Source organism: Glandiceps talaboti, chromosome 2 (genome assembly GCF_964340395.1).
Source record: "Glandiceps talaboti chromosome 2, keGlaTala1.1, whole genome shotgun sequence".
In the NCBI taxonomy this organism is placed as follows: domain Eukaryota; kingdom Metazoa; phylum Hemichordata; class Enteropneusta; family Spengelidae; genus Glandiceps; species Glandiceps talaboti.
Genome location: NC_135550.1, coordinates 32,561,942 through 32,587,609, shown reverse-complemented (window position 1 = coordinate 32,587,609; position 25,668 = coordinate 32,561,942). Strand labels below are relative to the sequence as shown.

At 33.7% G+C, this 25,668-nt stretch overlaps 2 protein-coding genes across 5 annotated transcripts in view; one reads left to right on the top strand and one right to left on the bottom strand.

Annotated features, from left to right (window-relative positions):
* Nucleotides 1–1,177: 1,177 nt before the first annotated feature.
* On the bottom strand, nucleotides 1,178–4,730 carry LOC144453476 (lysophospholipase-like protein 1). Its single transcript, XM_078144787.1, has 5 exons — nucleotides 4,634–4,730; nucleotides 4,209–4,308; nucleotides 3,375–3,544; nucleotides 1,908–2,023; nucleotides 1,178–1,463 (listed from the first exon to the last, which is right to left on the bottom strand). The coding sequence occupies exons 1-5, from the start codon at nucleotides 4,728–4,730 to the stop codon at nucleotides 1,245–1,247; spliced, it is 702 nt and encodes a 233-aa protein (XP_078000913.1). The 3' UTR covers nucleotides 1,178–1,244.
* A 108-nt stretch (nucleotides 4,731–4,838) lies between these two features.
* LOC144448786 (tubulin polyglutamylase TTLL5-like) overlaps nucleotides 4,839–25,668 on the top strand; it is a 55,912-nt gene continuing 35,082 nt past the window's right edge. For all 4 annotated transcript variants that reach the window (XM_078139095.1, XM_078139087.1, XM_078139104.1 and 1 more), the window contains exons 1-16: nucleotides 4,839–4,998; nucleotides 9,103–9,418; nucleotides 17,276–17,382; nucleotides 18,073–18,155; nucleotides 18,649–18,755; nucleotides 19,422–19,485; nucleotides 19,891–19,957; nucleotides 20,436–20,518; nucleotides 21,885–21,954; nucleotides 22,372–22,456; nucleotides 22,874–22,975; nucleotides 23,313–23,404; nucleotides 23,681–23,788; nucleotides 24,112–24,193; nucleotides 24,537–24,598; nucleotides 24,875–24,963. In XM_078139095.1, coding sequence (XP_077995221.1) covers nucleotides 9,219–9,418; nucleotides 17,276–17,382; nucleotides 18,073–18,155; nucleotides 18,649–18,755; nucleotides 19,422–19,485; nucleotides 19,891–19,957; nucleotides 20,436–20,518; nucleotides 21,885–21,954; nucleotides 22,372–22,456; nucleotides 22,874–22,975; nucleotides 23,313–23,404; nucleotides 23,681–23,788; nucleotides 24,112–24,193; nucleotides 24,537–24,598; nucleotides 24,875–24,963 — 1,401 coding nt within the window. In that variant the 5' untranslated portion in view covers nucleotides 4,839–4,998; nucleotides 9,103–9,218. The remainder of the gene's footprint in view (nucleotides 4,999–9,102; nucleotides 9,419–17,275; nucleotides 17,383–18,072; nucleotides 18,156–18,648; nucleotides 18,756–19,421; nucleotides 19,486–19,890; nucleotides 19,958–20,435; nucleotides 20,519–21,884; nucleotides 21,955–22,371; nucleotides 22,457–22,873; nucleotides 22,976–23,312; nucleotides 23,405–23,680; nucleotides 23,789–24,111; nucleotides 24,194–24,536; nucleotides 24,599–24,874; nucleotides 24,964–25,668) is intronic.

Here is a 25,668-nt window from a genome sequence, read left to right as displayed (position 1 = left end):
TGTATTTTTCCACTGTACATTTAATTGTCAGGGTCACAGACTAGACTAGTTCAGATCGAATTATTCCTGTGGCCCTCACCAGATATATTCTGTCAACCTCCTTTTTTGAAATGTACATAATTGTTTTTCTTCTGTTTCGTATCAGGTGAATAAACAATTCAATTCAAAACTTTGATATGACTTTAACTGTATTGGTAAGTTCTTCGTAGGATATTTCACTATCAAGGTAGTCGCGATCCAGGTCAGTAAGTGGTGATAAGTTTTCAAGCAGAGTATTCTGGGTGATTGGATCAGTTGGTTCGGGTATGTATAAGTTCTGGTAATAGTTGTATATGATGTCTCGTATTTCGTGTTGGTCTTCTGTGATGTGTTGTCAGTGCGTTTTAAGTGGACAATGGGTCTTGATTTCCCCTTGTCTTGTTCGAGAGTGAAGAAAAATGTACTGGGCATGTCGCTGTCTTGGAGGAATTGATGACATGATCAGACGGCTGCATCAGGTGAGTAGTAAGCTTTTCTTTTGGTTGTATTTATTTCGTAAGTCATTGTCCAAGTGCATTCTTTCCTCAATGCACTGGATGTCTTTTTCCAGTTGTAGTTTGGGAGGCTGGCATTTTGAGTGGTTATTGTTCTAATGCATGTTTTCAAGCATTTATGTATATAGATTCTGTTGAGTCATGCTTTTGTATTGTTTCTGTGCCAGTTGTAATTGCAGTTGTTGTTATGGTGATGATGCCAGGTGTCGATGAACTTGTGTTTACTTATCAGGTTACTGAGGCCACATACTGTATGGTGATCTGATTCACTCATAGACCCTCCACCCTTGGTTGAGGGTCTATGATTCATTAACTGCACTGTTGTTAGTCGCGTTCTTGATATAGTGTACAATTAAAGTCCCCTGCTAAAATAATAGGATCTTCATTAAGTTTTGGTGATAATCCAATACTTGTACTTGTTTTTCTTGATACCTTGTTTATGTGGTCTTTCCACGTGCTGGTCAATAGTAATGCCCAAAAGTCTGTCAGATTTGAGCTGTTATTGTAACTTACATCAAGGGTATCTTTAGGAAGTCTGGCAAATCTTTGTCTGGTACCAATTAGCATAGTCTTAGTTTTATCTGCATTAATCACCATTTTATCTATTTCTTACTTGTTATATATATTTTAGCAGCATTCTATTCTCAGTGAGACACAGGACTAAATAAGGAATTACATTTCGGCAAGACATAGATAATATCTCTCAGGTCATTATCGAGGTAGATGTGTTAGGATCCACTCTTTAAGTTTTACTATTTCATCTGTGCACATTTCATGAAACATGTTCTTGTAGACATGGAATTGAGAAGTGACACCTAGTTGTTTCAGCTGCGTGTGTGTCAGTTCTGCCCATTCCGGTAAAACCAATGGATCTGATGTTCCTTGGCACTGGAATAATGGCGGTGATGATCCTTGATGTTCTCTCAGTGCCTGCAATATGCAAATGACCAGTTCAGATAAGGGGATTGAAATTCAGGTTTTGAAATCAGTTGGCTGGTAGAAATATAGAAATACCCCGGTAATTGGTCCAGAAGAAAACAACTATCCTATCTATTCCACTGGTATGAGAACACTAATATGAGAACCTGGCAATGAATCATGGGCCTTTAAAAGCATCAAATCTGGACACTTTCAAGAACACATTGAAGACATGTCTGTTCAAACAAGCAACTGAGTAGTGGATTTGACCCTTTTAGTAGCATTCACTTTCTAGAACTGTGCTTTAGGAGTCTGGCACAATAGACATTCTTTTTGATGGATTAATTAATTGATTGAATGACTGTAAAACTCATATGACCATTCTTTTGCAATTTTTTTAATTGATCTAATGATTTTCTGTTTGAGTTGCATTGTAGATGTTGTTTGCTATTTTACCTTGTAAACCACAGAATTGATGTTGAGAAAACTGGACAATGAAAAAACACCAGCCACATCAGGATGGAAACGATATCCTAAATGCATGGCCATTGTTCCTCCCATTGAGAAACCACCTAAAGAAAGAATCAAGATAGTAATTTAAATGTTTTGAAACTTTCACAACAGATAACACCTCCTACAGAAACTAAAATGGTAATGAGCAGTTCATATCTTTTAACAGAAATTACAATTTTTTCAACAGAGTAGAAAATTAGTCTATGTACATTTCTCCAATGACTTGTTCAGTAGTAGTAGTAGGCTAATAACATGTGCTATATAGCTTTCAATGATTTGTCATAATGTTGCTGTATGCCCAGCTCATGCTATTGACAAGAAGCACACATTTTTCACATACTTGAAAGAAATTATGTTTCCAAATCATTTAGAGATGATGCACACATTTGCAGGGTTAGAGCATATACCCTCCATCCACATGGTGGGAGTAGTGCCTGTATCTTCTAATGATACCCTCCATCCACATGGTGGGAGTAGTGCCTGTATCTACTAATGATACCCTCCATCCACATGGTGGGAGTAGTGCCTGTATCTACTAATGATACCCTCCATCCACATGGTGGGAGTAGTGCCTGTATCTACTAATGATACCCTCCATCCACATGATGGGAGTAGTGTCTGTATCTACTAATGATACCCTCCATCCACATGGTGGGAGTAGTGCCTGTATCTACTAATGATACCCTCCATTCACATGGTGGGAGTAGTGCCTGTATCTACTAATGATACCCTCCATTCACATGGTGGCAGTAGTGCCTGTATCTACTAATAATATAGTATGTTTCCATAACAAAAATTTGTTTAAATCTTTTTACAAGAAATAATAAATCAGAAAACCATGTAGTATGTGACTAAGGCAGTATAAAAACAAAAATCAATATATTTGTACTTGAAAAGAAAAGAAAGCGTGTGTGTATTATGTATTCTGTTAAAATAGATGGATCAACTATGAGGATGACCCTATTTCTTTCAGTTTCTCATTACTTTTTCATAGCAACTATGGGTTGGTCAGTCAGTTTTAAAAAAAAGTAAGAAAAACATCTGAGTCATGTTTCTCTGCCTCTCCTTTTCTTCCTATCTATCTTCTTTTTACTTGATTCCTGGTAACAGGCCCTATACTAGCTTCTTTGGCATATTCTCAGCACAACTTGATATGCAGTTTTAAGTTCATCTCCATCATGAAAGAAATGGTTTGTTTGTGAACAAGCATCGCCACCACTGCCATGTCTGTAGATGACGTTGACAATACAAACACTTGCTTATTCTTGCCAGAAAGGGTGCTGTTCCACAAAATATTAGAGGTGGATGAAAATATATATTTTGGGGTTTCTTTTGAAGTAGAAGCTGAAAATTTGGGTCAGTTGGGTAATGAGAAACAGACAAAAAATAGGGTCACCCTGAAGGATTTACCAAGGATAATTCTTTGTTTTTGAATTCCTTCACTGACTTCAATATCAATTAGTTCTCCCAGTGTCTGTGCCATGGTATCAATTGTTTCTTGATTTTCTGGTACATTATTGGCTATTCTAAGCCTATCAAACCAAACTGTACTCATTTGTCCCATCATTGGAGTGTATGGCCTATAAATACAATATACAAATGTACATTTAAGACAATGTGTATTGGTATCCATACACATATCTACTTCCTCATTCACAAGTTACTCTTGAATAATATCTGTTTGTGGCATCTTTTGTTAATCAATCTTTATACATTGTAATTAATTGAGATAATATCAGCAAATATTGACTTATTGACAATTCAACTATACTATCAACAAGTGGTATCATGGTTGAAAATAAACAGAAATAACTTAAACTTTCTTTTTCAATTTATAGGGGCAAATTTCCATATTCTTGTTGATGGTTTAAAGTACCATGACTAGATAAAATATATTTTTATATAACTACATTAAATCACTGCTCAGTAATACTGTGATACCTGTATTATAATCCATGACTGTTCTATAAAGCTGAGTGCTAAGTATTGACATACAAATATTTTTGTCTCATTTTTTAAAATTGTATTTTTATTTCAATAACATTCAGAATGTTTTACATTGGTAGACATTTCACTAGGCAGTATAGTTAATATACATTGTGTTCAGCTCTATAAATCAGTCTTCTCTTTACAGTGCTGGCTTATAGGGCAACAAGATGCATCATATCTTGCACACTAGATTATACATTGACAAATAGTTCGAATTTCTAAGACTCTCCGAAGTTTCAATATTATGAATTTTACCTTGTTGGTGCAGTTGGATAGATTATCTTAATGTGTGGAAATGCGAGATCTTCCCCTAAAAGTTCCCGCAGCCATGCTCTCACGCCATCCCCGGTGTCACCTTTAGTGAAAGGAAAGGTAATAAAAACAATAGGTCATATTAATATGCTGTTTGGTGGCGCAATTTGTCCTCGGGGACAATTCATGCACATCATGTCAGCATGTTGGTTATCCGCATTGACAGTAGTAGCTAACACGGTGCTTTTTTAAACAAAGCAGCAGGAGTAGAACTTGTCTGTTAAAATTAATAGCCTGCTCTTGGGGAAATAATCGCACACATGCAAATAACGCATGAGAGCCCGCGCACCCACAGCTAGCTAGCCCGGGAGGTTATTCACTGAAATGTGTGATCCTTTCATTATAGTTCACAGTTCATATTTAATTACCTGATCCATGGAGAAATATCACAGAGGCTGTATGCTTTCGCTGTGTTTGTGCGACAATGCTTCTCCGTAAAATATTAGACTGCACGGAGGCTGCCATGTCCAGTCTGACGTTAGCAACACTCGAAGTTTGCGAGATTACAGTGCGAGATTTTGCGGGATTTGTCCCGTCTTCAATGCGCATGATCAACAGCGTCCGTAACAACAAATTGGTAACCGAGTGAGACGAGGTCAACTGTATAGATTTTCCATATTTATTTGCTGTATTTTAAGTTTCTGTTGCTGTGATACTGTTTTCTGATGTCTACATTCCATGTTTGGTCCAATTTAGTGTCGGGATTTTCAACGTATCTCTGCGAATTTTCTCGGTAAGTTTCTGTCCCAACAAGTGAGCTCGGTATTCAAACTTGAAGTTCAACCGGTGCTCGCGCCTTCCAGTTCCACCTTATGAATTACTATCGCCTCTGATTCGGTGAATGAATCATTGCCTTTTAAACAATTTGGACACATAATGGCTGAAAATTGTCATAATTTCTCGTTGTTCAGCAATTTGATAATTACCTTCCGTATTCATCTAAATTGATTTGTCTGTAGTCAACATGCCGAGCACGTATTTTACCATTCATACAAGTCACTACGTAATGTTGTTACTGTTAACGTTAGTCGTTCACTATTTTTAAAGCTTGAGTGAGCTCGTTCAATACTTGACTGTAATGCATTAAATGAACGTTTTAACATAGACTCGATTCCTCCCCAAAAATACAGCAAACTTACCAATTATACTATAGAAACTGTAACGTTATCGATCTGATGTTGATACTTATAAATATATATATACTTTACTTATGCCATACCGTCTTGATAGGTCTATGTTTTATCCATTCTAAAATATGTGCTTTGTCAGAACAGTTATGACGTGCATCATTTGAGATTGGCAGTTGATGGAATACCCCACCCAGCATATGGCTATACAACAGGGAAATAAACAACAGACAGAGGGGTCCTGATAATTTTAGGGTTTTCTTTATTGCTTTGTTATTGTATACGTTTTCTTCATTCTATTGAAAACAAGTGTGAATTATAAAAGTAAACAAAATTCCAAACTTAATCATAATTCATATTCATATGAGCAATTCACAAATGGTAATGTACTTTAGTGCTGTACCAGCTTGAATATAAACTCTTTAGGGATTGATTTTTTTTTCAAGATGTGAAAGTGGACATGCTTATCAATGATACTACTTACTAATTGCATAGATGAAAGGATATAGTGCTCATCTCAGCTCACATTGTTGTATTCAAATTTCAATTGTGCATTGTGCCTGTTCAGATTTGAGAATAGTCATGATTATTCAAAATAGTAAAAAGGATACAGTGACATGATGTATAGTATTGGTATTTTGTTGGAGTTTTTGATGGTTAAGTCTCCATTACTTACATCTATTGATACTACAAGTAGATAGTGCCTCTGAAACCTTGTCATATTAACCTACATGTACATGTAGATCAGTGTCAGTGACACACTTATTACTTGTAATGCTGATGGCATTTTACACAGCTAAATTTACTGTCATGAGAACAATACCTTAACTTGAAAGTTTTAGGAGTCCATTGGCTATTGAATCCATAAACTTAAATCAGTAAGGCAATGGCATTGTTCATCACATCAACAATCACAACACTAGTATCTAATCATGACATTGCCTATTGTAGAACATCTACTTAATGCTAAATTGTAATGCTCATAAAATAAATTCAACTGTTCATGTTCATTACCCATGGGGCCCACAGACTATCAACCTACTAGTGTAGGGAGATACTAGATATCATACATAGGTGTAGCTACCTGCATAGCATAGCAACTGCAACTAATCAAAATCTAACACTTGAGTCAAGAACTACCTGGTACTTAAAAAGTTCCTACTTCAAAAAAACCTATGAAACTATATAGTTATCACCCTGGACAAATCCTTCTAAATTCTATAGTATAGGTGTAATCCCAGTCTTTTCCAATATGGTAGACTAAAGCATTGCTGTAGTTTTGATTACATGTATGTGGAGAGGTTGTGAGTGTCCTGCAATTGACTGTTTCATTTTGATTCCACCAAATAAATATGATGCACTGTAGAATGACTAGAAACAGTGACAGCTAGGGTTACAATTTTTGTGTAACAACTTCATGATTGAAGTAGAGGTACAATATACACCTTCTACAATGACTGTTACTACAATGACTTACTAGCAGTCAGTCAAGGTTAACAGCTCTTATTGTTTATGATACTGTAACTTCACAACCCAGTGAACACTTGTATACACATTAAAATGTTCACAACATACCAGTATGTGATGCTAGGCATTTGGGATTTAAACACAGTTGTCGATCAGCTGTAATTGTATGGACACTTGAATGCCATTGCCAGTCCATTTGTGTGTGTGTGCATAATTAACACATAGTGTAAAATGTTTCTCGTATACATGTTCCAAAAGAGATATGGTGACCTTTTGTAGGATTTTCAATTACCGTATCAAAACAGAGATGCAAAGAAAGTGTATATATTACAGGTAATTGTTTTGAAACATGACTGTAGCAAAAATGAAAGGAAACGAATAATAGAAATTGGGAAAAGAGATTGCACAGCAAAAACAAAATATTTTGCTGAATGCAAATGTTAATTTATAATATACATATATATGTGTATAAAATCAACAAGTTTTATACTTTGAGGTACCGGGACTGTATTCTGAGATCAGTTACACAATGTAGGTTAAATAGCAATGAATAATCAACACTTTTACAAAATTAATGTTCCTTTTGCTATGATGTTCACATTGGAAATCTCTTGTAAGCTGAAAATCTGGACAACTTAACATTCCAATGCAAGATTAACCTATATCCTGCCTTTTTAACTATGTGAACATAACACAGGAATCTTGTTTCTAAGAATCTTAACAATGCACTTCATTATGAAAATCCTTGGGAAAGAATCATTTATACGATAACATAGGCATGTGTGTTTTAATTATATGGCAGTTAGTAGTATATGCATACATTTACATATAAATAACTGTATTTGTGATGTAAATTAGTAGTAAAGTAGTGAAACTAAGATCTGTCATATTCATTGAACCATTGCTAGTCTATACAAGTTGAAAACCACCTGTTGATTTCATGGTACTTCTTTACTCTCTCAACCATATTACTGTGTAACTAGTCAGTGTACTGTGATTTAGTGTGCCATACACTGTGGAGGTGTACATGTAATGAAGTTTCTGTCATTGGTATTATAGCTGCACAAGCTGTAACTGGGGTACTGTTTTCTTGACCAGATGACCATCAATACATTTGTTAAAATACCAATAGTTAGACATTGTACGTGTTATAGTAATTAAGGGTAAATTGTATCCTAAAGTGTTACAGCAACAGATCGAAATTGTGATCATGTTGGGAAACTAATTTTGGGTGTGGACCCCAAAATCAATTTGATTGTACCATTCTATGTGTACAGCTGCTTACCTTAGATACATTTACCCGCAGGTGATTCAATATTATTCAGGGTGTACAACATTATGAGTGAGTCTTTATATTTTACAAAACAGTTTTTAAAAATCGTTTCAGTTGCAGCTAGTGCAGCTTTAAACTGAAGGATTTAAAAAAAATACAAGTCAAAACATATTATTACTAGTAGTATAATTCAAGGTTTTAGACAACTATTCAAGTTTTGCAATGAGATTATTTTATAGCCAGTTTCACAAATACGGTGAACCAGAAACTAGTGTGGATATAAACCAGCCTTTGCACAAAATATTTATTATGTTTGCAATAAAAATATCCAATTACAAAAAATATTGACTGTTTGCATAAATCAATTTTCATAACACAGTTATCAAGAGAGTCTGTTGTAGGTAATGACAGATGTATTTCATCAGATATTGACTGATTTACATTAATTGTAACAATATGAATAACATTAGGTGTAGAGTTACAGTGTTACTATTTGTGTTATTCTCATACTTTGTATTAAGTGTTCAATTCCTGTGAATGATATTTCATACATGTAGGTATGACAACATGTTTATGTTTTATGTAAACAAACTGCATAATGCAAATGTTCCTACCATTGAAAGCATATTAGTATATTTGTGGTATCACACCTTTTCTTGTTTAAATGTATAGTGTCTATAAAATCTGCCAAAATCAATCCTCATGGGATAAGGAATTGAATTGATTATATTGAGTTGCAAAACTGGCCTGAATAGATCAATGTCAGTGCTTAATAGCCTCCCTCTCACAGAAAATGTTCATGTATTGTTGGACAACTTTATCTCGCTTTCTTGATATGATGACAGAGCTGATCCTATCGCTTGCTCTATAACCGTCAGTTGTGAATGCTGACTGTTGTGAATAAACCATTCAAAGTAGAGAATTGGTTTTGAATTGTTCATTCTATATGCCAAATTCTTTTCTATTACAGATGAATGTACCTCAGGTATTCTAGTTACCACTGTTTTACCTTGAGGCATGACATTACAATACTCTGACAAGAAAAGGTAGTAACTGCACATACAAACAACTAAATACCACCCTTATATGATGACTTCAACGGGAACTACACCCGATATCAGTAGTGCATCAGACTCTGATCCTGATGCTGTGTCTACGGCAAGTGATGTTTCCAACAAGTCCAAGAGTGATCACTCCGATGACAGCTCTGACAGAGGAAGTGATTCTGATAAAGATGACAGTGAAGAAGAGGAGGAGGAGGAAGAAGAGGAAGAAGATGATGTAAAGTGAGTATGATCATTGACAAAGATTTTGTTTCAGTTGCTACAACAATAAAGAAACAAGAAATTAATGGTTTTTAGAACTCTACTGTTCTGCTTGTATATTGTATATACTTGATTATTTATGTATGTGACCTCTATGCAATGATTTATTGGGCAGTTGATACATGTATGCAAAACTTACTATTCCTAGGGAATTTCCAAGGGAGAAAATGGCAGCTCATTATATTTCTATTAATATTTAAGGAAAGAGATTTTAGGTTTACAAGTTAGAGCATAGATTTTGGTGGGGACAGTCTCCTCCAAGATCTATGGTTTGAACAACCAATAATGTAGACATTTATTCCAGGATTAAATTTTGTGTCTTTCCAAACTTGGGTCGGTATTTTGTTCAGTAATTTTCAAATTTCCTGAATAAGCAGTAGAATTCATATGAATATACACAGACATCATACATGATTGATAGTTTAAGGGATATTTAGAGATGTTATTCCCCAATATTTTTCTTCATTCAGCCAAGGAAAATATGAGTCGTAATGGGGCCTTGTCACTACGAGTCACTAGACGAGTAGTGACAAAATCCATGTCATGAGTATTTTCTGGCTGAATTTAGAAAAATATTGTAGAATAACATAATTATACCAGACACAGTAATATCAAAGAAAAATCAGGGAAAGTAATGGCAATTTTGAACATTTTGACTCATATTTCAAACACAGCAGAACCAGTGACATAGACACGCATTGTTGTGTTTAGACGTGTGTTGTCGTAACGTAGAACAACCAGGGTATTCAAGTTCCATATTAATTTGTTCAAGTTGGCTTGTGGATGGTATGATAAATAAATGTTTGATTCATGTGACTGTAATCAGGCCATAATACTTATTGTAGCAGGTGATGTTGATGTTGATGTATGACTGTCATGGTGGCACAGTGGCACAGTAGTGTTTGACTACAGTCTAGACATACAGACTAGGTACTCTTGTAGAAGGAGTGTGTAAACTACTTCACTAGTTTCACTCCAATCAAAGCAATAATTAGTCTACTTTAGATGTGGAAATTTATGGTAAATAGGTTTTCAAATTAGTTATCTTTAAATAAGCAAAGCTATTGTAACTAACTTATGAGTCAGGTATGTACTCTAAGTCTTGAAGAATTGTCAGGGGGTACATGTATATATTATAAATGTCAAGTTTCTAACCAAATTACCATGATGATCATAGATCTTGTCTATTTCAAGATGCAGTGTGTGCTCCACAACAATAGAATTCTATGATTGTATTCATTCTGTAGGTATAGGTTATCATGCAAACACTACTTCAACTTGTCATCTGACTGTACTCTGCCTGGATAAAACATGTCAAGAGGCTTTGACTTTGTTAAAGATGGTTGGTTTTTCTTTAAATTAAATAACAACAAAATGTGAACTATTTGATATTGGTTTCTGTTTATTGATCATTCATACTGTGATTTTGAATGTGATATAATCATGATGGGTCAAGTAATTGATGGGACACATCATCTCTGCATGCTACATGTATGCATTTTACAACATACGAAATGATAGTTCTGAAGTCAAAGTAGCTAAATAACAGTAGTTTAAAGTTGCTGATAAGTGCAAGTGCACGCATAATAATTTCATTTGTATACACATGAATATGTAGGTTTCCCCTGTAATTTCCCAAGGCACCACTCTACACACACACAGACACACACACATGCAGATACATACATACATACATACATACATACATACATACATACATGTATGATTGGATGTATATCTGGTAATATAGATAAGGTTGCAATAAATTTATTATTATTATTATTATTATTATTATTTTATTATTACATACATACATACATACATACATACACAAATATAGATAGTATAAATTACATATCTGCTCCGTCCAAGCAGTCTTCTCACAAAGTGAACAATATCCTAGTTCTATCAGTGATTAGTTTGATAGTGTATTTAGACACAGATCTATACTACCTTTATATTTGTATACAGGTGTGTGCCACGACCTACAGTGACCCCTAATGTCAGCTGCTATAGTAACTGACAACATAACAGTGGGCAACATACGCTGTTTATACATCAATGTTAACATGGCCTTACATGGTATAAACGTTTCATGTAAAGTGTATTTAGTCCATTAAATTAGCATTGGTCAAGTAATATACAAGAATTGACAGTTTATAATAGGTATGTTAATTGCAGTATCTGTTATGAACTCTAGTCTATCAGGGTTTGATTGAATTGAAATGACTCTCTCCTGATAGGTGTTTGAGGTTCTGTTATGGTGGGATGCATATCATACATGCAGACAACTGTATTGTATTCTTTAATGCACAACTTTGTAGAACAGTTATTGAATTTCAATATAGTACTGATTAATAATTTCTAATTTAAATTTTTGCTGGGGATGGGATGGGTGGGAGTGGGGTGTAATTACTGTGTAAATAACCAAGTTGGTTGTCTCTATTGAAACATGACAACAGAGAATGCTGTAGAAAACGTAATTGAATGAAATAATGTTTGCCAGGGAAGCATTATTTTTCCAATCATTTCCCCTTTGACTGTCATAGTTAGAAAGTAAATAAAAGAGATTTGAGATCATCAGAAATCACTTTCATTGACCAAGACTTGTATTATTTGTAATACACAAGAGAATACAAACATTGAATAGTAAATTCTCAAAAAAAAGTCTTTTCACTAATATATTTTCTTTCCCCATCACCACAATAACATTGCACATGTATGTTTGGACTTGATTCATTGTTCAATGATACTTGTAACCCAGTGTTTGGCTTTTGTCTTTTCTCTATTGTTCTCCAGAAAGGCAAATCGGAATGATGTAAAACCCAAACGGTACTTGTCAGGCTAAGTAACTTAAACTCCAATAGTGAAGTGATTTCTTTTCTGAAAGTAGAATAGAGTATGTAGTGACTAGACATTGAATTGATTCAAGTAATAAACTGACATTTCTTATATCTTTGGTTATTACAACCATGAGATACTCCTTTTCCGACAAGTTGTGAATCAGCAAATGTGCAGTACTAATCATATTAACATTATCTTTGCGTTCACTCTTTTCTGTTAGGTTCACACTTTAACAACTGTGTGTAAATTTAGTTAATCAATCCCATACAAGTTGAAGTCTATCTTTCTATCTAAATTTCTACATTGTAAATAAATGTGTACTACATTGATCAAAACGTATGATTTAAATCATGCTATATTCATGAAATGGATTTACAAAGTGTGGTTTGCATTCAGTTATATCTTTAGTCATGGAAGTAAACTGTTGTACAGTGATCAATTTTGAAACCTTACTACAACATGGACATCAAGACATCCTACTAGTTTTACACACTGTGATCACAGGAACACTGTACTGTGTACACCTTATATGTCTAAAGAAAAGGGTCAGTCATACATTGTTTGATTGACAAAGACCGTCAATTTTGTAAGACGAAGTGCTTCAGAATGAATTTCTTAGCCGATTAAAATGCTCTAATGGTACATCTGATATACTGTTATAGCATGTTATTTGCTTAAGAAATTATCATATGTTTTCATGTGTAGTCTTATTTTTCAATGTACATGTTGCCTCATGTCCTACAGTAAGTCATCATATATCATACACTTCCTTATCAGAGAGGGTTAAACAAACAGACTGCAACACAAATGACTATATTGTCCCTATTCTAACCCTAATTTAAAACTGTTTGTGTAGTCAGTATTGTGTGTAGACTATCAGGCTACTGACTTTCTTCATAAAATTGCATTTTTTGTTTTGTTTTGTTTATTTCCCACCTACAGTAGATACAGATGTGATTACATTGTCAGGTAAAGTTGTGTGGTGTGTCCAAACTGAATTTGTTTTATAAGGTTTCATGTGGTTTGAAATCATTTAGGGTACTCAAGTAGAAGAACACTTATATAAAATCACTCTGCAGTGTTCATGCTGTATTTGTGAGAGTGTATTTACAGTCAAAATTTACAATTGTACAAGTACATGGTGGTTTGAAATTAATCAAAATTGAAGCTGTAGTCCTAAAGCAGAGTTCATCTAAGTTTATATTTGTACTGGCATTTTCACTTCTGTATATTGTTAAATGTACCATATTTTAGAGTTCTCAGGTCTACAAAAAATACTTCTTTTGCCATTCAATATGGTGTGCCTTTGGATTTCACATGTATGATGTAAGTTTGTAGTGATAGCAAATGTTAATTTCATTGAAAACAATGTCCCCTACAAAATACATGACATATGTACAAAACACATGTATGTTTTTATTTTAAGTTAATAAAAGCACTTGTACAAAAGTTGTACATGTATGCTTAGCTATTTTCCCAACAACAGTCTATCAACTTTGATACTAATGGCAATATCCAGGCCTGTTGTCAAATGCTTCACATATGTGTCATGTTTATGTCACCGTTTAGTTCAAGTATTAGTTTTCTGATGAACTTTTAGAAATGTGTCAGCAAGAATCTCAACAGGTTCACTAAGTTGATACATCCAAATAGTGATGTTTTACAGTACTGATGCTGAAGCCAGTAGTTCAGACTGTATTCTTGGCATGTTACATGCTCATTCAGGATTGTCATTGTGTTCATCAGACAAAGTCCGTCAGAGCATAACAAGTTGACACTGGGGTTATATAAAACAAAGAACACTTTGGTCATTGTAACATGTATCTAACCAGTAGCTTGAAGGCATACATGTACACACAAGATAGAACCTAAATAGGGCTGATACAATAATGTACATGTATAACCTCAAAGACCACTATGTCACCACCAATCACTACAGTGGCAAACTTCTTACATCCCAACAAAACTTTTCTCTTTTTATTTCATTCTCATGTAGAGATAAATAACATGTATTATCATACACTTTGTTTCTATTGAACCTTGAGTATGTGTATAAACAAGTCTTTAAAATAAGAATTCTCTCACAACATTTTAGATTGACAGTTGAAAGATGTTAGATCTGAATCATCTGATCATAGTGTAGTCAGAACAAATATCATTGTTAGATTACTGTTAATACAAAATAGCACATCAATAATAGTGGTACATAACAATATAAATATCTTTGTAAACTAAAGTAGAAGCATAAATCCAAGGGATAATACAAAAATACTTAGTGTCTGAATGGTGTCTGAAATTGGAATTTTGACAATGTAACTGTGATGAAATAATTTGTCAATCTTGGTACATGTACAGGTATGGTTAAAGTGATAACACATTGCATACACTGCATGTACAAAAGAATATTAAACTACTACTAGTTTCTGAACTAATAGGGCCTAATAAACAAAATTGTGTGGTTCCGATTATGCTCAATTTTAGAATAGGTGGGGTAGGTACATTTTTTATTTTATTTTATTATATTTTTTTCATATGTGAGTGTCTAGTTCAGGTAGTTATGTTTTCCATTGTTTCTAAATGGTCTCTGTGTTATTGGTTTCTTCCAATCAGATCACTATTTCTGGCGAGACTTCACCATTTTCGCGATTTTATTATTTTTTTCTCGAATATGTAAAAGAAAGTTTAGGGTCAGCAGTGAAAAAGTAGGTGGGATCGGGTATTAGGCCTAAGTGAATATGTGCACTGAAAGATCACTTCCTATGGACTAAATACAATTTTAAAATGTCTCAAGAAACGTGATCAGCTTCTTAAGCCTAATTCCAATGCTGTATCAATCACCAGCTTTATAGAAAGTGTTTTAGGCTAACATTTATTTGAATTTCAATTAAATCAACTCCTAGCATTAATATAACACCATAAGCCTTCATAAATTAGAAGATATCCAACTGTGATATATTGATATAAAAATTTTATAACCTTCATTCTACAGCCTCTCTTTTCACCATCTAATGGGATGATGAATTTTAGAGAAAGTGATAACCTTAATTTTACGATCTTTCTTTTCACTATATCCAGTAGAGAGAACTGTGGTTGGATATGATTTCTCTTATACCTCCTGGGGCCATAGAATAAAGCCATTCATTTTAGAATAATGGATCTATTTGAAAACAGTTTGTAGTTATTAAGATGGATAGCCAGTGAAATTGAGTAAGAAGAACGGATATTGAGTGATTGAGCTAGTTTCATTACACCACCCATGTATACACCACAATGCTATTATGTTTCTTAAGTAAATGTACCCTGTCACTGACCTTTTTAGAGTGTCACCTTGGAAACAAGTAATATGCATATGAAATGTATGTTGTCTGTATGTGGTATCATAGCAACTGTTGCTATGCACAGTTGGTTGCTAGTGATGAAGGGTAAGAAGAATTCTCTGAAGGATGGCGAAATGATCCTGATAAAGTATTTGTAAGATTTTCCTCAGAAAATAATTGTATTGTATTAGTTGAAGCTCTGATAGCCAAAATCTTGAAGGATATGCATAAAAAATAATGTTTTTCCCTGGCCCATTCTCAATAACTGTGTGAAGTATAGTATTATTCAAAATAAAGATATTTCTCATGAATAGTCTACTAATTCTATCAAATTATCTTTGCATATATATATGTGTGTGTGTGTGTGTGTGTGTGTGTGTGTGTGTGTGTATCAAGTATTACATTACAAAGTCAGAGTATTATATTAGCTATTATATTGATACTTCAGTAAATGTGAAATGAAACTATCAATTGAGTGGCCTTGATCAAGTAGTTAAAAACCAATATTATTTTTACTCTTCTAAGTTGTAAATTATTCAGTATAAAACTAATCAGAAAGGTAAATGAGGTAAAGGAAATGATAAATATAATTTAGATTAATTCTGCAGACTATTCAACATCTCCATGCAGGTTTGGTATTGTAGTGGGTTTTGTATTCATTTCTTAGCACGCTACCTATTCTCTTTGTACCACAGGTATTGTGTGTCAACATGGTTTTCTTAATTAGACCAAGTGTTCTGTATACTTTAATGTGCCACCATTTACATTTTATCCCTGTTGATTAGATTTAGGTGAAATTAGCAGGGAAATTACCATAATCAATAAATTTCCACTCCATTATTCACTCATTTTAACATGTCAGCAAACCATATCAGTTACACCTGTTCTACAAAACATGATTTAATAGCATTTAAATGTCCAAAAGGAACTCAGTTGAGGACTATTATACCATTTTTATTCTCATGGTTCATCTTAGCTTTTCCAAGACTTTCTGTAGAAATAATCAAAGCTTTTAAGTGTATCTTGAGAAAAAATGTCAAAGTAATAATGTACAATGTAAGAATATTCCTGAGAAATTAAAAAAAAAAAAATAAATTGCAATAATGTAGTAATCACCATATGTACATGTACATGAAATATAATATTAACTGAGTGAATGTAAAATAATCAGAAATGTCTCCCCTTGAACAAAGCAACAAGTGTATACTATTGTTCAGTTATTTGCAGATAAACATCTATGATGAGCACAGAATTGTAGGTACATGTATATGTACATGTAATATACAACAACAAAACACAATCACATAAGTAAAAGTGCAAATTTCCATAATAAAATATAATGGTAAATATATATTGTAATATGGTGATTTGTGTGTGGGTGGAGATGGAGATGGAGGGGTGGGGGGTTGTTTTCGTAATGTATGTTCACTTTAAGTATGATGTACTGCCTCTTTATAGACAGCTGCCATCTTGTAATTACCCTCATTAATGTATTCTGCCATATATTACTTGGATACTAATATAGATAGAGCGTACTAGACAACACAATGTGTACATGTACATTATTCTCTCCTTGTAAGTTAGAATTTCATAGGATGGAAACTGAATTATTCAGGAGAAAGCTTGACACACTTTTATCATTTCTCTATGCTTGCAGTGATGACTCTCACATTATCTGGTCAGGACCAGGCAAGAAAGTACCAATCATCAGTTTCAGGGCAGATGCACTATTTACCAAAGTCAAGGGTCTATATCATGTTGGAGGTCAGTATTATGCATGAAATCAATGGTCACTAGCCCCATCTACACATAGGTCGTCCTACCTGAGGCAGTCCCAAGTCCTACCTGAGGTAGGATAGATTTGTGTCTACACGTAGGAAGGTTACAGCGGAGATGTCGCACCTTCCGTCCTGACAGTACATAGGACGAAGTCAGGAGGGTTTCAGGAAACCTCTCAAAGGTGTCCTAAGTCAGGACGGTTTCAGGACAGGTTCAGGACTCGTTTGCATCTACACGAGCTTCAAACTATCCTGAATCCTACCTCAGGTAGGATTTTTAGTGCCGTGTAGACGGGGCTAGTGTGAATTAACTCTAGTAGGTAAAGTTCTGAAACATTTATACATGCATATACTTGTAATGTATATTGATAGAGGACCACAATGGTACTCAATGGTATTCTAAGTATACATGGTACTCAATAGAAAATGACCTTTGGATTTTACTCAATTATTGCTACAGGAGAAACTTTAAGACATGTTAAAAAGGTCATTTTGTAAAAAACATTATTTTTTGAAGCCTAGAGCTTCAAGATTTAGCTGCATTTGCATATGAGTATGAGTACACATTGTAAAACTAAAAGTATTTTGTTATTGTTCCAGAGGTGTTGAATTTACCTGTTGAATAAGAAACAAAGCTTTCAAAGGTCACTCACTTTGTTCTTTTTTACTGCTACAGATAAATATCATTTAGCATATAAAATGGTGAAGACAGAATGCAGACTTATACGACAAGTTTTAGCTAAACATGGCTTCCATGAAGTAAGTACTAGTAGTTGATTGGTTGTGGTAAGCTGCATATTAAGCTGTAATGATTCAAACTGAAACTACACAATGTATACCCCAGTGTGTTACTAAATCACAAGTTTTATGTAGCAAGGACAATGTTTAAGTATTTGCTTCAAATTGCATGTAAAATTTGTAATTTTAGTCTCTTCTTTCCCCTCCTATGTTTTTGCCAACGATGTGGAAATTGTCATAGTATACTGTTACATATTGTTTATATCTGAATTTAATAGCAATAAGGCTTATTTAATCATTTGGTACCCATTTTGGTGAAACTGGGACAAATATTTAACTGTAATGTTAAATTGTTTGATATAATGCATCATATGTTATTGTAAGGCTTACATGTAGATTATAATTACTATTACGAATGTATGTTTGTAAAATACATTGTATCTTTAATGTGAAATCTTAAAGATAAAATCATCTGCATCATTCATGTTTGTAAATCATCTTCTTTTCCCCTCAGGCTCATCCAAATAGTTCAGATTTTAATCTCATGTGGACTGGATCCCACGTCAAACCTTTTACATTACGTAGTCTTACAGAATTCCAAAAAGTTAATCACTTTCCACGGTAAGCAAATCAACAGTTAACCTATATTGTTATCTAAATTATAAATATATAACACAGTACTATGTAGTATGGGAAAAGAAACTGCATTTTAGGTTCTATTATTATCAACAGACATTTTCAGACTTGTCAAAAACACAGTTTGAATTGTAACTATCTATTTAATGAAGGAAAGAGCTAGAAATACAATTAACGGATATTTCAAGTCTATAGTATATGCTGTGATATTATTAAGGTTAAGTAGGTTTAACTGTATATGGCTACAGATAAGTCACGTCAAGTTAGTTTCAGCTTTCTACTTCAGAACAAAGCCAATAGGGTGTCATATCATTATACAGATGATAACATTCATGCAGCCAAAAATTCATTTGAATTATTTAGTAAATTTTATCAATGTAGTAAATATAACTCTTAAAATGTATTCATTGTGTTCTTATGCTAGATTTTTGTTGTTGTTGCTATTTTGCTAGTTTTTCTCATTTTGTAATGTTCAGACCGCTGAGACATGTTTGTGTAGTGGTCTTTAAACAATAAATTAGTATTATATTATTATTATTATTCCATGTCATTCACTGTATGTGATACATACATAATTTATTCTTCCTATTGTATACTATTTTTAGACTGTCTTTGCCATAATAATGACGGTTTTTATTCATTCTCCTTCAGGTCGTATGAACTCACAAGAAAAGATAGACTTTATAAAAACATACAAAGAATGCAACATTCCAAGGTAAGCACGTCAGAAAAGATGTATTAAATGTATAATGTCATCATTTGAACATCATTGACTTTCAAATTTATATAAAATCATTTATTTGTGATATACATTCATAACATTCTTTATGATTTACTTGTTTCTGCTAGCTAAGTCATGGATAACACTTCAGCGGTTCTTTTATTGAAAGTATTTATGGGAAAGATTAGTTACATATACATGTATGTGAGACATAAATAGCTCCTAAAGGAGCCATGTTCTATAAAACTAGAAAGTGGTTTTAATGAACTTTTACATTGTCATGGTTACAGTCCTGCCATTAATTAGATGTTGATGAATAATATACTGAAAGTGAAAATAATTATAAAAAGATACATTATTTTCAGTTTCTGAGTTTTGTTCCTGTTCTTGTATTGACAGGGTATGAAGCATTTTGACTTCATTCCACAGAGCTTTGTCACACCTAGTGAGTACGAAGACTTTCATGGTACGTATTATCCAAATCAATCATTACCACTGACACTTTCTAATCAGTTTTAATGGCTATCTTTTAAATGTATGGGTATTGGAAAATGAAAATATTGTATCAGTCAATAAATGTGTTGGAGAGGGCTACTAGAAATCATTATTTTAGAAGTATGCTTTTGGTAAGTTATTAGGTATTGTTGAAATTTGAAAAAAGTCAATTTACATGAATGCAAAAAAATTGTTAATTGGTACATAAACATAATAATGACTAGTTTTTATGTTAAAATTATGTATAATTCAATGTCCTGATAATTACTTTTGCATACCTGTGGGATATAATAAATATCCATCAATTCATCTGACCTCATTAATTCTCATTCAGAATCAATCTTACTACTACAGTAATGAGATAAAGCAACTGTTACCTATTTCGTGCTATTTCTTTATGACTGGTTGATTTTAATTCCATGAAATTTAATTTTTCTGTCTTCATCCAGGTGCTCACATGAAGGAAAAGAGTACATGGATTGTCAAACCCATTGCATCATCAAGAGGTCGGGGTATATTTCTAATAAATCATGTAAGTTTCAAGATATATTCTTACCAAGTCAAATTATTATGCAGATTTAAAAATTGCAGAAAATATACATTGCATGTGTATTTGTAAGAAAAAAGTATGAATTATTGAAAATATGACAAAAAGCCGCAGTACAACAAACTTATTGAAGGTCAGATTAGAGGGCCCAAAATGTACAGTTGGGGGCCCAACCTGGGTCTGAGTCATATGTTTTATCACATACCAATACTATAAATAGTACCTACCGGTAGGACATTTTGTTGTTTTTTTGTGTTAAATATATGAATTGTGAAATGTGTCTGTATCTCATTTGGTCAGTTGGCAAAAACATGAAAGCTGTATCATGTATGGAGGGAAGGAAGGATGGAGGACATGATAAGAATGGACAGTTCAAAATATGAACATCCTCCTTATGACCATATACTGTAAACCTGCACACAAGACTTATTTATGCTTATTTCACTTGATAAGTAGTGACTAAACTGCTTTCTTGTACATGAAGACAGTATACCAGTCTGACAATTAGTTAAAATTAGTCATTGAGAACTAGCTGAAGACTCTAAAATCACAAAATTTTCTAGTAGCAAAAATATGTAGGTTTATAGTATATGTACTACTCTACTCCCACAGGAAGAGGATGAGACAGGAAGACTTGACAAGATAACAGATGTCCATCAGTTAGAGTTTTGATAAATTAATTAGAAACAGCTGAATACCTCAGATAAAATTACTGTCATTAATCATAGCATTTTATCAATTGTAATAGAAATTTGATGTACCCTTGAGATGACAGAAATTGATTACATTCACTGTAAGACATATTTCAATGAATGGAAATGATGAACTTATTCAGTGTCATCCCAAATATTTCATGTCAGCTGCTATATTTAGAAAATTTACAGTGACCAAATTCCATCATAAATTTCTTTGTTGTCAGACTAATTTATTACAATGTTTTAGGGGATGTAGTCAAAATCCTCATAAGCCAGACAATATTTTTCCACTGATACATTGAAAAACAATTTCATCAAGGGAGCATACATTAGTTATTGCTGTCACAAGAGGATAGTGGTGCATGACAATGTTTGATGCAAAATGTTTATGATTGAATTATAACTGACATGAATATAGCTGTGAAAGTGACTAGTTCTCATCATATTTTCAGGAATTCTCAAACTACTGAGAATCTCGTCAAGATATTGTAGCTATTAAAACACTCTATTTACCAAAAATCACATTATATGTATAATAATTTAATTGTCATTTTGAAAAGTTGACAGTTGAATGTAAAGATGGCTCTGATGTTTTCTGAGTACCACTTCTTGTGTTTGTCAGAAATTAACGATATGTTCATGGTATTACATTGCAGCCCCAACAATTACCATTAGATGAAACCCTATTAGTCGCCAGGTATATAGGAAATCCATTATGTATAGATGGTGAGTATGAACACTGCGAAGGGTATCAAGTCAATTTTAGTGAATGTGTGATGTAGAATAATTCAGTACTTTTTATGTGCTGTCTATCTTTAGAACTCAAACCACATTATGCATATGAATAGGTGCTGAAAGTGTTGTAGTCGAAACTAATGGTATTTAGTTTTAAAAATGTTCAAATGCATGTTTGTTTGATGGTAAATTGTTAAATATAACTTGAAACCCACAGTTGAATGTCAGTGAGACTGGTCTATATGTCATCGTAATACTATGTTAATATCACTGAATATAATAATACCAGTATTCAATGTATGGAATATTTGATGACATTGCTAGCAGTATAGGATGGTGTATGGTGTGTAAAGTAAGTTGGTTCCTAAATGCCAATATTAAATGTTTTTTCCCACCCTTTATTTGTAGGGTTCAAGTTTGATATCAGGTTATATGTAGGAGTCACATCGTATGACCCTGTCAGGATTTACATTTTTGAAGAAGGATTAACGAGGTATGAGCAAAAAAAAAAGAATTTGATGATATCCTCATTATAACATATACCACAAGTACTGTATTGTTGTTTGTGCATGTATTGTACTGTGTGTGTGTGTGTGTGTGTGTGTGTGTGTGTGTGTGTGTCTGTGTCTGTGTCTGTGTCTGTGTGTATGTATGTATGTATGTGTGTGTGTGTCTGTGTCTCTGTGTGTGTATGTGTGTATGTATGTATGTGTGTGTGTGTATGTATGTGTGTGTGTGTGTCTGTGTGTGTGTGTGTGTGTGTGTGTGTGTGTGTGTGTGTGTGTGTGTAAGGGAATAGAGGGGCTATACTGATTTCTAATTTTATTAATTGGGTAGCACAGACTGAATAATTTGATTTTAATGCTTCATTTCTTTGTTATGAAAACTGACACTATTTCTACATTTACAGATTTGCCACTGTACAATATGAGAAGAGTGCCAAGAGTATACGAAATACTTGTATGCATTTAACTAACTACAGTGTTAACAAGAAGAGTAGTGACTATGTTAGGTAAGTAGGCAAATGAATGAATTTATAGTGACAATATGTTTATGTTAGGTAAGTAGACAAATGAATGGATTTATAGTGACAATATGTTTATGAAAGATTTGTAAATAAAGTAATCATGTCTTATCAACCAATTATACCCAAGCTGTGTGAATGAAATACTTACATTTTCAAGACCTAGAAAGGAATGAAATAGATTAAAGAAAACTTTGGAAATGAAAGAACATGTTACATTTTGTGGTATGAGAATGCACCCTAGAGGATGAGGGTATCTTCAATGTCACTCGTCAGTTTATTTGAAATCACTGGTCCTATATACTCCTGTTTTGTCGTACTATAGGTGTGATGACCCTAACATAGAAGACTATGGTAATAAATGGAGTTTAGGTGCTATGCTAAGGTATATCAAGAAACAAGGCAGAGATGTTACTGGTGAGATTCTACAGTCTTTTTTCAGTATTCACTGACAGAAATGATGCATTATTTGTTATGTTATTTGTTCAAGCAAACTATTTTAATCAATACTATGTGTTGTATTTGTTCTTCCTAATACTAGGCTTGTGTTCTTGTTTATCTGTCTATGCTTTTCACACGTTCATGATTTCATAATGTGTCTTTTTTTTGCATTGAGATGATGTTACATCAATTTGTTTTACATAACTATTGATTTTATGAGTTTGTCATTTTTTGTTTTCCCGTTCTCTATAGGCCTGATGTCCAGAATAGAGGATTTGGTAATCAAGACAATCCTAGCAGGTGAACTTCCGATAGCCACAGCTTGTAAAATGTTCATGCCAAACAGAGGAAACTGTTTTGGTAAGTCAAACAAGGAGCAAATTGTATGTATATATGCTTTCATTTTGAGAAAGATCAAATTGTAAAACAGAAGGATGAATTCAATGGCTTACATTTTTATCCTAGCTCTCCGAGGAAAACTCTTAATCTGACACATTGACGGTACCTGACCCTATCATTTACATGGGAATAGACATCCAACTAAACGATACATGTTTAACTTTTCCAAGACAAAATGGACACCGACAGTCTACTAGTTTTAATATATACATTATATTGAATTACATACAAACTGTGTCAGAGATATTGTTTTATTCTTGTGTGCATTTTATTGTAATGAACAGAGCTATATGGTTTTGATATCTTGGTTGATGACAATCTCAGGACGTGGTTACTTGAAGTCAACCTCTCACCGTCACTAGCTTGGTGAGTATTAGAAGTTGTCTGTTAAAATTTGAATGTTCAGATTTATTCATGTATGATATCCTGTAATTGTCACCAATTATCATAACTTTGATCCAGTCTCTCATTAGGACCAAACATTGATAACTACAACACAGAAACAAGCATAATGTTTAACAATATACATATATGCACATTTCATTTCATTTAGTCAGTTACATAGCTAGCACAATGCTTGTCTAGAAACTGTTTAATGCAAATATGTCTCGATATGCATGATTTATATTTTCAGGTTTAGTTAATGTAATAATCACTAGAATGTAAATGATGTTACTTCATTTTTTGTACCATTTTTTCCAAACTCTAGTGATGCGCCCCTAGACTCCAAAATCAAAGCAAATATGATAGCCGATCTGTTTACCCTTACTGGTGAGTATACTAATTATAAAATCTATCAAAACCAATACTTATAGTGACTATGAAATGGCAACTTGACACAACTCCTCATCCTAAATTTTTACAAACTTTTGTTTCATTTGCTTTTAAGAAAAGAACAGTAGTGCAGAAAAGAGTGCAGAAAACATTCTCTTGTATTATCTAAGAATGGGAAATTAGACAGTTTAAAAGTCTTGAATGTATACCATGATGTACATTTGGATTCTTTTGATAGTTGTGACAATTTGTACACTGTATCATATTTGTCAGGTTTTACGGCTCATGATCCAATGATGAGGAAAACTCAACAAAGCAGAAGAAACCAAGAACTAGCTGCTTCAAGTGCACTTAGACAACAGGTAATAATCATACTTAGAACTATGAAAACCCCCATAACTTCATGTAACATAACTATTACTGGCTTTTGTATGCCCATCTTCATAAAATCAACTGGCAATGGTAACACTGGTTTTGAAGGCGCAGAAAAAAATTACTATGGCTTGCAGGCATGTCTTTAATCAATCTGATTAAAATCTGATGTGGTGAAAGCGGCTAGATGTCCTTATTTACCTCTATTCATCGTGTTGTGACGTTTGTTTTGTTCGGAGTGATCGCCGCCTTCCCACATCTGAACCGGTGTAATCTACAATCCCGTTTGAATCTCGCGCTTTTGAATAGCCAATTAGGACGAGCGTTGCGTTGGCAGCTTCAAACACTGGAGAAATTGAAATGGATGTTTTGCAAACAGCAGGACACCACTTCCCATTAAAGGACATTCCAAAGATTAGATCGGATGAAGTAACCATTTTCACTGGGTCGCAACATTGCAATTCAAATTGTAAAACATTTAACTGTCTCTGCAAAACATAGTTTCAACTAGAAATTGTATTTACCAGTTCTCATGCTTTTTAGCCTTCAAGTTGTTTATGTCGAGTCTATATATTCGCACGCTTCCGTAATTTATACAAGTTGATTTTGACTGTGACATCGCACCGCGACAGTGACGAACACGTTGACCATGCCTTTGACATGCATGTTTCAACTATCATCTACAAACATCTACA